The sequence below is a fragment of the Lissotriton vulgaris genome, chromosome 1_1 (assembly GCF_964263255.1).
Source record: "Lissotriton vulgaris chromosome 1_1, aLisVul1.2, whole genome shotgun sequence".
Classification (NCBI taxonomy): domain Eukaryota; kingdom Metazoa; phylum Chordata; class Amphibia; order Caudata; family Salamandridae; genus Lissotriton; species Lissotriton vulgaris.
Genome location: NC_141685.1, coordinates 1,275,067,390 through 1,275,081,571, shown reverse-complemented (window position 1 = coordinate 1,275,081,571; position 14,182 = coordinate 1,275,067,390). Strand labels below are relative to the sequence as shown.

Below are 14,182 nucleotides of genomic sequence, written 5' to 3'. Positions count from 1 at the left end.
CTGGGGTGTCACTTTTGGAAAAAAGCGTACTTTTGGTCGATTCTGTGGGTAGGTACTCTTATCAGCAGCAAAAGATATCTTATGTAACTGCCAACAACCACACAGACTCAGTTCAGCTACAAAAAACGAATAGCCCCATTCGTCGTGATCGAAATTCTCTACAATCTTTACTCTGAACTTGTTCGAAATATCGAACCTTCTCTTCTTGATAACGCCCTGGTACCCGTCCTTGCATATGTTTAGATGATGACTATGACGCAGCACTCACTCATGCATGCAATGTGACAACTACCTCACCCAGCAATGACCCCAAATGCTACCTTCTTAAACATCTGTGGCATATACGCTACCAGATTAGTGCACAATAGGAAATCATTTGCTCAGAATCACACGATGTGTTGAAGTGGGAAGCCGCGACCAAAGTCCACGTTTCACGGATGGCGCATGCAGGCAGTGGGCCTCGCTCTCCGCCTCCTCAGGACAAGCGCGGCGCCTGGAAGCTCCTCGCTCTGCCTCGGGCGAGCGGGCGGCAGCGTTAGCAACGCTATTGTTTAACCAAACAGGCTGAGCCAGGGGAAACAAGCGCCTTCAAAGAGCCCCGCCTCTCCCTTTCTCCTTCCAAGTTTGACACATTATGGGGATGCAGCGCCTTCCCCTGAAATGTTGAGGACGAAACCTCTCGTTTTGAAACTGGCTAAAGCCTGCGCGCGAGGGCACTGGGCATCTCTCGCGGGAGACGAAGTTTGACTATTACTCAGCTCAGTGGGTTTAAGAGCCAGGGCCGGTGCTCTGCAATGCGTAACTCTGCAGGTCACAGTTTCGAATCTCAGGAATTTAGTCTTTCATCTTTAATAGATTCATAAAAACGAGTTCCACTAAGGAAGATGCTAGAACATATTATTAAAAGCATTAGAAAACAATACGTTTTCATTAATTAATTTACATGAAACTGCCCGGACACACCGCCTACGGAAGTATGTATTATTGTGTAACCTATTGTGTATTGCTTTTTACCCCTTTCGCCTTATTGTACTGTACTGTTCATCTGTATTAATGTATGTTTTTAAGTCTTTATTTTTTTGTGTTTATTTAATACTGAAACACCCAATAAAAACCTATTTGAATTCAAAAGAAAACAATACGTTTTGTGCCGTCACAGTTAGTTGTATAAATGCATATGAGTAGGGTAGCTCCGCCCCGTGCCACCTTTGTCAAGATACCGATCAAGATGATGGCCAAAGACAATCTGCTTTTTGTGGACCTGAGGGTCTATGGTCATGATGGGAATGCGGAACTAAAAGTTCCAGAATGCAAAGTGTTAAGAGTTTAAAACAACAGTGCTGGTTGAAGGTGTCCAACTTGAGGAGGGGACGCTGCAGATGTACATTGGGTCAATATTGTGTGTGAGTAAATCATGCCTGTGCAGTTTGGGGTATGTGGAAGCATTACCTGCCCAGGTGCTATGCAGACATCGATCTGCATAATAAGCACCCGGGGGCTTGTCGGGTCACTGGCATGGCTCATGGCGGGGGCTTCTCGGATCTCCGAGCGCCTTTCATCCTCCTCCAGCCCGCCTTCAAAACGTGCCTGCAGCCCACACAGGCCTTCAGTTGGAGATTAATAACTGCCTTCTTGTTCACTTGTCTAAACTTGCAGCGGGAGGAGGCGCCCCCTTCACCTGTCATGGCGTCTGCGCCTCACCGGTGGGCTGGGCACGCTCTGCTGCAGTGCGTGGCTTCCAGCCGCAGGCCCGTGTGGGCGCAGGTCTGTGAGAGCACGGGTGGGACCGAGCAGCAAAGTATGAGAGAGCACACACGTGTTAGTGCGCCATGCCCACGAGGCCGAGGCACCGAGAGAGCACAGCCTGCCTCCCTGAGTGTGAGGCCCACGGGGTCGAAGTACTGGGAGAGCACACCATTGAGCCAGGCCTGTGGACTGAAGTGAGGGGAGAGCACAGCTCGGCGTCGAAGTGCCCGGCCCACGATGCCACAGCACTGTGCACAGAGCCAGTCAGTGAGTGCCAGGCCTGTGGACTGAAGTGAGAGGGTGCACCACCTGGTTCAGGGAGTACATTATTTGGTACCATGGGGGCCCAACCAAGAGCGAATGTGGAACGCCGGAGGCTTCAGCATGGGGTGGTGTGGGGGCCCACCATAGCATTGGGTGGTCTTTCTTGGGCAGAATGTATGTTTTCTATAAACAAGTATGTTCATGATGGCTGTCTAGTCATCGAACTGGAAATAAGGGTTCGTCGACAAACAGCGGATGAGGTCTCCCCGCGCCAGTGCCAAGGCCTGGATGTGCGTGAGCAGGCACTGGGGACCACTCCCCGCTGCCCTCCGTGGGCCCCCGGAGCAGGCAGTGTCGGGGCCTGGGTGGGAACCACACCCTAATTAGTGTTTACAGCCTCCGCGAGCGCCGCAGGTGCGGGGACAGCCTGGGCCATTCGATACCTGTGAGTGGATATTTGTGCTCCTTCCTAATCCCTCTGATAATTACAGGGCTGGGAGGGAGGGGACGGCCAGGGTGAGAGAAACATGGCGTCCACCCCCCCTCCCCTGTTCAGGGTCCACGACAGAGCAAGAGAGCCCTCTCGGGCACACCTGAGCCCTGGACGTCACACCTTCCCTGCCTCAGAAACCGCGTCACTCTGTCAGAAACACTACGGAAGGGGAAGGAAAACAATGTTCACAAAATCTTATCTTTGTTATCCAACAAGGCCCCGCGTTCCTTTCCATCACCGGCGCAGCTGCCCTAAGTCCAGCTCGGGGGCAGCTTGCTCTTCATTGCTCGTGGGCTGCACGGACCCAGAGCTTAATGAGTCCAGAACTCTTGGATGTCGGCATGCCCAGACCAGGGCTTCGACGTTTTGCTTCCACCTCATGGCTCTCATCCACCAGACGCTTTTTGCCTCTTTATCTATCTTTTGCAGACTCTTTTTTCAACCTACTTCCTTCGTCACTGTTTCGCCCTTCTCGTCCTCTTTTTTCCCATTTTGAGTTTCTTCCTCTCTTGCTCTGGGTCATGTCAGATGAGGAAAAATAAGTGCCGGCCCCCAACATGAGTGACTGCCTGTGTGCCCCACATAAACCACCGGCTCAAATTAAGCACTAGCTTCACCTGATGTGGAAATCCGTTTTACACGTCAGCTGTGTTTGAGTTGTGTAAGTGAGAGATGCTTGCATTCTGCTGCTCTTGCATTGTCTGTCCTGTGCTCATCTGCAATGCTGCTGCCTGTGCTGCAGCTGACATGTTCAGGTGTCATGCTTGCACTCATCCTGTGTCGAGAGAGAAGTTTGCTCTTCTGTTGCCTGTGCTTCATATGCTCTATGCGTGTGAGGTCCAACCACTGAAATCTCGACCAAGGCTGTTGGCAAATCAATCACTCTCCCCTTGCCTATATGCAATGACTATGACCATATGTAATGTAACTGGTGCTTGTGTAATGCGCTCCAGTACCTTCTGGTGGAGTTCACACTATATAATAACTTCCCAAAAATACAGAGAAAGGTAAAAACAAAGCCTTAACTTAGGGAAAGAACATTAGGAACCCATTTACTTGCTGATTTGCGCAAAGTGAAACTTGAAAACTTGGACAAATAGCAACTTCCCCAGTTAAATTGTGTGATCTTAGGCAACTATTTTATTCACAGAAACTAATTTTTCTTCATTATTACTCATGAAACTGCTTTTGTGAGTTTAGAATACCAGTTGTACAAAAACCTATTGAGTTTGCTTTAATATAGTTTTAAACTGCTTCAAAATATTCTGAGCCATCTCCGGGCTTTACAAGACAACTCATTTGCTTCTTAGTTCACTTATGGTTCATGTTTAAAAATCACTTTTAATGAGCACTTCTCAGTGCAGTGCTATGACATGAAGTATTAATGACAAAGCTTCAGCAGGATAAAGCAATACACTTTTTTAAAAATTTTGAAGAGACTAACATCATATCTTATTTCATTGTATTTGTGTGAGTTACATAGCAAACATTTTCAGGGCTCGGCTTGTGAACTGCTTCTAAGACAGCCAGACACTTGGCTTGACCCTCCCTGTAAACTTGTTGGCTCACCCACCTCTAGGTGCTGGCACTGCCTGTGATATGCATGTTCTATGGGCTTCGAACGCTTGCACAGCAGCTACTTCTCATGTTATTGCTGCTACTTGTGATGTAAGTTCTGAGTGCACTGGGAGCTCTCACTCCTGCTGCTTAGGTGTGGGCGGAAAATCCGTTCCGCTCGCGGATTTTGCGGATTTTCGGGAAATCCGCAATCCGCGAGATTTGCGAATTTCCCGCAAAATCCGCAAATCCGCGAGCAGCGGATTTTGCTCGCGCTGCTCGCACTGTTAGCGTGAGTTCGCGCCCCGCGAATAAGTGCGAAATTGCAGAAATACGATCTTGGCAAAACTGAAAGTAACTACTTACCAGGTTCAAAAGTTCAGGCACATCATTAGTAGCCATTTCCTGTAGGGCTTCCTGAGGGGCCCCTCCAGAGTTCAGTTGCCAGTTGAAACTATTATGTGACCCTGCTCTGAACCTCAGAATAGTTACACATATGCCACAAAGGTCCTGAATTACAGCTAAGGGAGACAAGCAGGAGCCAGGCTGGAAGTTAAAATCCATTAATCAGCCCCTAATTCATTATTGTCAGTTGGGGCAGGGCAGGTGTTGTAACTAATTTTGCAACAATGAAAGCACTTAGCAAGTGCAAAAGATCACTAATCAGGGCGCACTAAGGAAGCAGGTGCCAGCTAAAAAAATATTCTGTGACACATTAATCAGCCCCAAATTAATTCAGGTCACTTGAGGCAGGAAAGGTGTGCTTTGCTTTGCCGAAAATAATGTACACTGGACAACCAGAGGGTGTAGTGATGAAACAGAGGGTGGCATGGGTGGGCCAGAGGGTGGCATGAGTAGTCAGAGAGTGGCAGTGGTGACAGAGAGTGGCAGTGATGAAGAAGAGTGTCCCAAACAGGCTGGACACGTAGAAACAACAAGTTCGCAAAACTTGCGACCCGACAGGTAAGTTCGCAAATTGCGAAATTGTAAAAACCCTCGCGAACTGGCAGAAACACGGGCGAACACAAAAAAAAAAAAAATCCGCAAATTCGCGGGAATTCGCGGATTTTGCGGATTGCGAATCCGCAAATCCGCAAAATTCGCGGATTGCCAATCCGCAAAATCCGCTCATGCGTACTGCTGCTGTGAGGTGGCCGTTATGAGTGGGAGCGACGGAAGCTTGCACTGTTGTTCGCTGTGATATACAAGTTCTGTAGGTCAGAGAAGCTTGCACTACTGTTGCTTGCGATGCAGGGATTTTGTGAGTGAGGAAAGCTAGCACTGCTGCTGCCCGGGATGCACCTGTTCTGTGGGGGAGGGAGGCCTGCACGGCTGGTGCTTGTAAGTCCCTAGCTCTGAGTGAGGGAAGCTTGCACTGCTGCTGCCCGGGATGCACCTGTTCTGTGGGGGAGGGAGGCCTGCACGGCTGGTGCTTGTAAGTCCCTAGCTCTGAGTGAGGGAAGCTTGCACTGCTGCTGCCCGGGATGCACCTGTTCTGTGGGGGAGGGAGGCCTGCACGGCTGGTGCTTGTAAGACCCTAGCTCTGAGTGAGGGAAGCTTGCACTGCTCCTGCCCGGTATGCACCTGTTCTATGGGGGAGGGAGGCCTGCACGGCTGGTGCTTGTAAGACCCTAGCTCTGAGTGAGGGAAGCTTGCACTGCTGCTGCCCGGTATGCACCTGTTCAGAGGGGGAGGCCTGCACGGCTGGTGCTTGTAAGACCCTAGCTCTGAGTGAGGGAGGCTTGCACTGCTGCTGCCCGGGATGCACCTGTTCTGTGGGGGAGGGAGGCCTGCACGGCTGGTGCTTGTAAGTCCCTAGCTCTGAGTGAGGAAAGCTTGCACTGCTGCTGCCCGGGATGCACCTGTTCAGAGGGGGAGGCCTGCACGGCTGGTGCTTGTAGGTCCCTAGCTCTGAGTGAAGGAGGCTTGCACTGCTGCTGCCCGGGATGCACCTGTTCTGTGGGGAGGGAGGCCTGCACGGCTGGTGCTTGTAAGACCCTAGCTCTGAGTGAGGGAAGCTTGCACTGCTGCTGCCCGGGATGCACCTGTTCTGTGGGGGAGGGAGGCCTGCACGGCTGGTGCTTGTAAGTCCCTAGCTCTGAGTGAGGGAAGCTTGCACTGCTGCTGCCCGGTATGCACCTGTTCAGAGGGGGAGGCCTGCACGGCTGGTGCTTGTAAGTCCCTAGCTCTGAGTGAGGGAAGCTTGCACTGCTGCTGCCCGGTATGCACCTGTTCAGAGGGGGAGGCCTGCTCGGCTGGTGCTTGTAAGTCCCTAGCTCTGAGTGAGGGAAGCTTGCACTGCTGCTGCCCGGTATGCACCTGTTCAGAGGGGGAGGCCTGCACGGCTGGTGCTTGTAAGTCCCTAGCTCTGAGTGAGGGAGCTTGCACTGCTGCTGCCCGGGATGCACCTGTTCTGTGGGGGAGGGAGGTCTGCACGGCTGGTGCTCGTAAGACCCTAGCTCTGAGTGAGGGAAGCTTGCACTGCTGCTGCCCGGTATGCACCTGTTCAGAGGGGGAGGCCTGCACGGCTGGTGCTTGTAAGACCCAAGCTCTGAGTGAGGAAAGCTTGCACTGCTGCTGCCCGGGATGCACCTGTTCTATGGGGGAGGGAGGCCTGAGCGGCTGGTGCTTGTAAGACCCTAGCTCGAAGTGAGGGGGCTTGCACTGCTGCTGCCCGGTATGCACCTGTTCAGAGGGGGAGGCCTGCACGGCTGGTGCTTGTAGGTCCCTAGCTCTGAGTGAAGGAGGCTTGCACTGCTGCTGCCCGGTATGCACCTGTTCAGAGGGGAAGGCCTGCACGGCTGGTGCTTGTAGGTCCCTAGCTCTGAGTGAAGGAGGCTTGCACTGCTGCTGCCCGGGATGCACCTGTTCTGTGGGGAGGGAGGCCTGCACGGCTGGTGCTTGTAAGACCCTAGCTCTGAGTGAGGGAAGCTTGCACTGCTGCTGCCCGGGATGCACCTGTTCTGTGGGGAGGGAGGCCTGCACGGCTGGTGCTTGTAAGACCCTAGCTCTGAGTGAGGGAAGCTTGCACTGCTGCTGCCCGGTATGCACCTGTTCAGAGGGGGAGGCCTGCACGGCTGGTGCTTGTAAGTCCCTAGCTCTGAGTGAGGGGGCTTGCACTGCTGCTGCCCGGGATGCACCTGTTCTGTGGGGGAGGGAGGCCTGCACGGCTGGTGCTTGTAAGACCCTAGCTCTGAGTGAGGGAAGCTTGCACTGCTGCTGCCCGGTATGCACCTGTTCAGAGGGGAAGGCCTGCACGGCTGGTGCTTGTAGGTCCCTAGCTCTGAGTGAAGGAGGCTTGCACTGCTGCTGCCCGGGATGCACCTGTTCTGTGGGGAGGGAGGCCTGCACGGCTGGTGCTTGTAAGACCCTAGCTCTGAGTGAGGGAAGCTTGCACTGCTGCTGCCCGGGATGCACCTGTTCTGTGGGGAGGGAGGCCTGCACGGCTGGTGCTTGTAAGACCCTAGCTCTGAGTGAGGGAAGCTTGCACTGCTGCTGCCCGGTATGCACCTGTTCAGAGGGGGAGGCCTGCACGGCTGGTGCTTGTAAGTCCCTAGCTCTGAGTGAGGGGGCTTGCACTGCTGCTGCCGGGATGCACCTGTTCTGTGGGGGAGGGAGGCCTGCACGGCTGGTGCTTGTAAGACCCTAGCTCTGAGTGAGGGAAGCTTGCACTGCTGCTGCCCGGTATGCACCTGTTCAGAGGGGGAGGCCTGCACGGCTGGTGCTTGTAAGTCCCTAGCTCTGAGTGAGGGGGCTTGCACTGCTGCTGCCCGGGATGCACCTGTTCTGTGGGGGAGGGAGGTCTGCACGGCTGGTGCTCGTAAGACCCTAGCTCGGAGTGAGGGGGCTTGCACTGCTGCCGCCCAGGATGCACCTGTTCAGAGGGGGAGGGAGGCCTGCACGACTGGTGCTTGTAAGACCCTAGCTCTGAGTGAGGGGGCTTGCACTGCTGCTGCCCGGTATGCACCTGTTCAGAGGGGGAGGCCTGAGCGGCTGGTGCTTGTAAGACCCTAGCTCGGAGTGAGGGGGCTTGCACTGCTGCCGCCCAGGATGCACCTGTTCAGAGGGGGAGGGAGGCCTGCACGACTGGTGCTTGTAAGACCCTAGCTCTGAGTGAGGGGGCTTGCACTGCTGCTGCCCGGTATGCACCTGTTCAGAGGGGAAGGCCTGCACGGCTGGTGCTTGTAAGACCCTAGCTCTGAGTGAGGGAAGCTTGCACTGCTGCTGCCCGGGATGCACCTGTTCTGTGGGGGAGGGAGGCCTGCACGGCTGGTGCTTGTAAGACCCTAGCTCTGAGTGAGGCAAGCTTGCACTGCTGCTGCCCGGGATGCACCTGTTCTATGGGGGAGGGAGGCCTGCACGGCTGGTGCTTGTAAGTCCCTAGCTCTGAGTGAGGGAAGCTTGCACTGCTGCTGCCCGGTATGCACCTGTTCAGAGGGGGAGGCCTGCACGGCTGGTGCTTGTAGGTCCCTAGCTCTGAGTGAAGGAGGCTTGCACTGCTGCTGCCCGGGATGCACCTGTTCTATGGGGGAGGGAGGCCTGCACGGCTGGTGCTTGTAAGACCCTAGCTCTGAGTGAGGGAAGCTTGCACTGCTGCTGCCCGGTATGCACCTGTTCAGAGGGGGAGGCCTGCACGGCTGGTGCTTGTAAGACCCAAGCTCTGAGTGAGGAAAGCTTGCACTGCTGCTGCCCGGGATGCACCTGTTCAGAGGGGGAGGCCTGCACGGCTGGTGCTTGTAGGTCCCTAGCTCTGAGTGAAGGAGGCTTGCACTGCTGCTGCCCGGGATGCACCTGTTCTATGGGGGAGGGAGGCCTGCACGGCTGGTGCTTGTAAGACCCTAGCTCGGAGTGAGGGAAGCTTGCACTGCTGCTGCCCGGTATGCACCTGTTCAGAGGGGGAGGCCTGCACGGCTGGTGCTTGTAAGACCCAAGCTCTGAGTGAGGAAAGCTTGCACTGCTGCTGCCCGGGATGCACCTGTTCAGAGGGGGAGGCCTGCACGGCTGGTGCTTGTAGGTCCCTAGCTCTGAGTGAAGGAGGCTTGCACTGCTGCTGCCCGGGATGCACCTGTTCTATGGGGGAGGGAGGCCTGCACGGCTGGTGCTTGTAAGACCCTAGCTCGGAGTGAGGGGGCTTGCACTGCTGCTGCCCGGTATGCACCTGTTCAGAGGGGGAGGCCTGCACGGCTGGTGCTTGTAGGTCCCTAGCTCTGAGTGAAGGAGGCTTGCACTGCTGCTGCCCGGGATGCACCTGTTCTGTGGGGGAGGGAGGCCTGCACGGCTGGTGCTTGTAAGACCCTAGCTCTGAGTGAGGGAAGCTTGCACTGCTGCTGCCCGGTATGCACCTGTTCAGAGGGGGAGGCCTGCACGGCTGGTGCTTGTAAGACCCAAGCTCTGAGTGAGGAAAGCTTGCACTGCTGCTGCCCGGGATGCACCTGTTCAGAGGGGGAGGCCTGCACGGCTGGTGCTTGTAGGTCCCTAGCTCTGAGTGAAGGAGGCTTGCACTGCTGCTGCCCGGGATGCACCTGTTCTGTGGGGGAGGGAGGCCTGCACGGCTGGTGCTTGTAAGACCCTAGCTCGGAGTGAGGGGGCTTGCACTGCTGCCGCCCAGGATGCACCTGTTCAGAGGGGGAGGCCTGCACGGCTGGTGCTTGTAGGTCCCTAGCTCTGAGTGAAGGAGGCTTGCACTGCTGCTGCCCGGGATGCACCTGTTCTGTGGGGGAGGGAGGCCTGCACGGCTGGTGCTTGTAAGACCCTAGCTCTGAGTGAGGGAAGCTTGCACTGCTGCTGCCCGGTATGCACCTGTTCAGAGGGGGAGGCCTGCACGGCTGGTGCTTGTAGGTCCCTAGCTCTGAGTGAAGGAGGCTTGCACTGCTGCTGCCCGGGATGCACCTGTTCTATGGGGGAGGGAGGCCTGCACGGCTGGTGCTTGTAGGTCCCTAGCTCTAAGTGAGGGAGGCTTGCACTGCTGCCGTCTGTGGTATAATTCTTCTGTGTGTGCGAGGGACGCTTCCTCAGCTCCTGAGAGTGTTGGATTGGCAGACTCAACAGACAACTTATATTTCAGGATTCTAAACTCTACATTTACATGGACACAAAAGGTGGAAGTCTTTAAGCAGTACACCGTCCAACAAGACATAGATCATAGCAGTGGGTCCCCGCATGAAGGGCAGCGGGGCAAGTCTCCAGGGTGCACTAAATACTGCACAAGGTTGGCGATGCGACGAAAAAAGGGCAAGAGCTGGGGCACCGACAAGCACTGTGCCAGTGGATAGCAGTGAAGTAGAATGTACCACGTGGGTGGTGGGGAAATAACATTTTTAAAACATAACATACAACCTTACCCCAGCACAACCTCAACAATGAAATGTAATATGAAACCAAATCAACAAACATGAGGCAAAAACACATGGCACAACTCAGTGGTAATCAAACACATGCGCACAACACACCCACGAAGAAAAACAGACATAAATGAACACATAATAAAGCAAAACCATGTCATAATATGTATCACTGAACTACACGGAAGAGTCCTCCTCAACACAAGCATAAAACCACTAATATCTTTCTACCTTGTTATAAGTACAGACTCAGGCATATCCACACGCACAGCACATCACAGGGCAACCTTCACCTATTCTCAATAGAAAGCTAAATATACAGGTAACTCAACCCTAACCTTTACAGAAGGAGAAAGCCAGTAAAACCCAATCATGAACATGGCAATTGCCTAACCGCAACAGTAACAAATGCAGTCGCAAATGCCCAACCTACTCCATGTATGGCGCAGCAAGGGCGCCAAGAGCCTGGGGGCAAGTAAGGCAAATGGGCACCCGTATATTGTTGGATAACAAAGTGCAGACACAATGTAGGTGCCGTGGGTTCCTAACATCTCGACGCCCGGTGCCACTGCACCCGCTACACCGCTGAAAGCTACGCCCCCCGCACACTACAAGTAACGATGCTGCGTTGGTTCACGTGAACGCGCTGACCTCTAAGGCCTAACACACCTGCGGGAGGAGGGGGGATTGGGAATAGGGGGAGTACCACGGGTGCTCTGGCGAGCTGAGGCATCTGTCGGACGGCGAGCGGGGAGATGAGCGAGCCTCGCCGAGCCCCACATTACATAAGACTCGGGCTGCCAGAAGTGTGAATATTTAGGTCAGCTCTGAGCTGAGAGCGTCTGTCACTTCACCGGGTATCCTGCAGGAATCCCGTGCAAGCGAGGGCCTGCCCGCCGCCGGCAAGAGAGGCCACCCACTCAGTCACTAACGAGACCCAGGCGGGAGGGGCTGGCCCCCGCAGCACCCGCGGTCCGTGAAAAAAACACACAGACCCGCAGACCTGCCGGCAAGATTGCGTCCTCTGCAGGCGGCCGCTGTATAAGGTTATCCAGTGGTTTTATATAGCGTTCACATTACATAATAAAAGCTTCAAGGAGCACTTGGAGACAGCCAATCCCTTCACGGGCTCACAGACAGACGAGAGGTGGGGAACAGAACCTCTCAACTGCACATGAGAGGAGCAAATGCAGTCCAAGATACCTTTGAATGAACGTGTATCACTGAAACAAAAGAAACCCGTACAAATTAATCAAGGGTACCTACGACATCGACAATGCTGAGTAGCATCTGCTACGGAACCAAACCTCCGACCTTGACAAATAGCACGAAACTCTGCAGTGGGCGCTCAACCCAGTGAGCTATCTCAAGGAATGTAAACACTATAGGCTTGAAAGAGGTGGTTCTGGCGTGGTGGGAGGATAGACGTGAAAGAACCCGAAGGTGCAGGAAGGGGAGTGTTCGTCAGGTCAAGGATAGGACGCGACCCCAAAAATGCAGAGTCATCAGGGACTAGATTAAAAGAAACTGCAACCCTGCTGTACCCCAAGTGGTAACTCCCTTCCTCCTGGACCTGGCTTTACGGTCCAATCAAACATTAAAGCGTGCTCAAGAAGTGGCCACAAGCAATACTGGTGTTGGATCTAGCCCTGATCTCTTGACTGGGTGAGAGTATTCTGCTTAATTCAGAAACTCTGTCCATCACCACCCCTTGTTGTTTAATCACAAGCAATACTGGAGCACTATTTAAAAGGCAATAAATGCCACTTCACTGGCAATAATTTTGTTTGATAACAGCGAGCTGTGAGGTCTGCCTACATTATGGTTGTCACATATGGGATTCAACCTTCACCCTTCTAGCACTGCAATGGATAATATACAGGATAAAATACGCCTGTCATACATTTGAAGAGTATTGCAAGTCACTGATGAGTTCCATGACCTTACAGAAGAATGAAGCTGGGGATGTAATCCCTTTGTACGGTTATGAAACTCCGAGGTGACTTTCAATATCCCTTATCACATACTGAAGGGAGTACTTTATCCCTTATAATGCATGGTCACATCATCTCCGAGGTGACTTTCAATATCCCTTATCACATACTGAAGGGAGTACTTTATCCCTTATAATACATGGTCACATCATCTCCGAGGTGACTTTCAATATCCCTTATCACATACTGAAGGGAGTACTTTATCCCTTATAATGCATGGTCACATCATCTCCGAGGTGACTTTCAATATCCCTTATCACATACTGAAGGGAGTACTTTATCCCTTATAATACATGGTCACATCATCTCCGAGGTGACTTTCAATATCCCTTATCACATACAGAAGGGAGTACTTTATCCCTTATAATGCATGGTCACATCATCCCCTTTATCACAAACCACTTAAATCCTTGGAAACGTAGCTCTTTCATATGACAGAGTGAGAAAGTAAGCAAACATGAAGAGTACAAATAGAATTTCTAGTGCAAAATCAAACACACCAAAAAAGCTGTTATGTCTGCTGCAAAAAGATATCAACAGCACTTTAATACAAGTTGTTTGTTTTTAAAAATATATATATTTTAATGGCGCAGCACCTCAGAATGTGTAGAAAGATGCATAGATTCAAACTTTTTTTTATAATTACCCAAGGAGATCAACAAATAAACATGTTGCGATAAATAACTCCTTTTTTTCCTGTCAATGTACAGCTAGAAAAACACCAGAAAGAAAATGATCATTTCTTTCATTCTTGAAGCAGCTTTTGAATTATGCTCCGAGAGCAGACCTGCCTTTCCCCAGGCTACTGGCAGCAGGCATTTTCATGTCAGAACTCAACCGTAATAAGTTATTACAGTTAAGTTCTGACATCATTTCTTTAAAGTCAGCGACCAGGTGCGTCACAAGTTACCGACTGTAAAGGAATGAGAGACAGGTTTTCACACAGGCACTGCAGGGTCCCACCAATAAAATAGAGTCGCCACTAGAGAGTTTCAGACACCTACAAAAGGCAGGGTAGCAGCAGAGAGTTGCAGGGTCGCACACTCACCCAAGATCATCATGAAAGCCGTTGGAGCGCCGGTGATCCAACTTCCGGCCCGACACTACAGCCGTGTAGCGCCAAAGTCCACAGAGGAAGCCCCCTGTATCCCGAGCCTGCCGGCAGGTGCCGTCCAGAGAGCGCGCAGCGAGAGCCGGCAGCACTGCGCAGCCAGCAAGCAGCACGGCACAGATTCCTTCCAGGGAGGGTTGCCTTCTCGCATCCGAGCCCTGCCTGCCCCGTCCTTATGCGCTTTTTTAAAGGGGTGGGCGCTGATCGGAGACGCTGTCCCTGCTGTCACTACAGGACCCTCCGCTTCTTCCTGCGAAGAGAACAACAGTTCAGAAGAGCGATTGTCAAAAAGGCAAAAAAAAGCAGCGCCTTGCCGGTCGGAGGGCTCCGCTTCTGCCCCCTTCCTCGAGCGGGGAGAGGCAGGGCACCAGAGACACTTATGCCAGCGCATTCGCCATTGGCTGCGTGTGAGAGCCGGGGAATCCAATCAAACGGGACTGAAATAACCAACGCAAACCACACATCAAAACTGAAGAGGTTGGGGGAAAAATTCCTGGTGTTACCTGGACTTCCCACCTCCGGGGAGGAGGCGCGGCTTCCAAGTTACCTGAGAGGTGCGCTGGCACGCGTGTCGAGCCACGGCCGAGCCTCTTCGGGCCCCCGGCGGGCCTGGGGGGAGGGGGGGGGGGGCGCTTGCAGGAGGTGCTTTGAAGGTCACCCCGCGGGAAACAAAAGG

General features: G+C 53.2%; 1 protein-coding gene across 2 annotated transcripts in view; it reads right to left on the bottom strand.

Moving 5' to 3' along the window:
* ZNF385A (zinc finger protein 385A) overlaps positions 1 to 13,913 on the bottom strand; it is a 471,767-nt gene extending 457,854 nt beyond the window's left edge. Inside the window, exon 1 of one of the 2 annotated variants that reach the window (XM_086964826.1) lies at positions 13,444 to 13,913. In XM_086964826.1, coding sequence (XP_086820952.1) covers positions 13,444 to 13,456 — 13 coding nt within the window. In that variant the 5' untranslated portion in view covers positions 13,457 to 13,913. The remainder of the gene's footprint in view (positions 1 to 13,443) is intronic. The other variant, XM_086964862.1, reaches the window with a different exon arrangement.
* Positions 13,914 to 14,182: the final 269 nt, after the last annotated feature.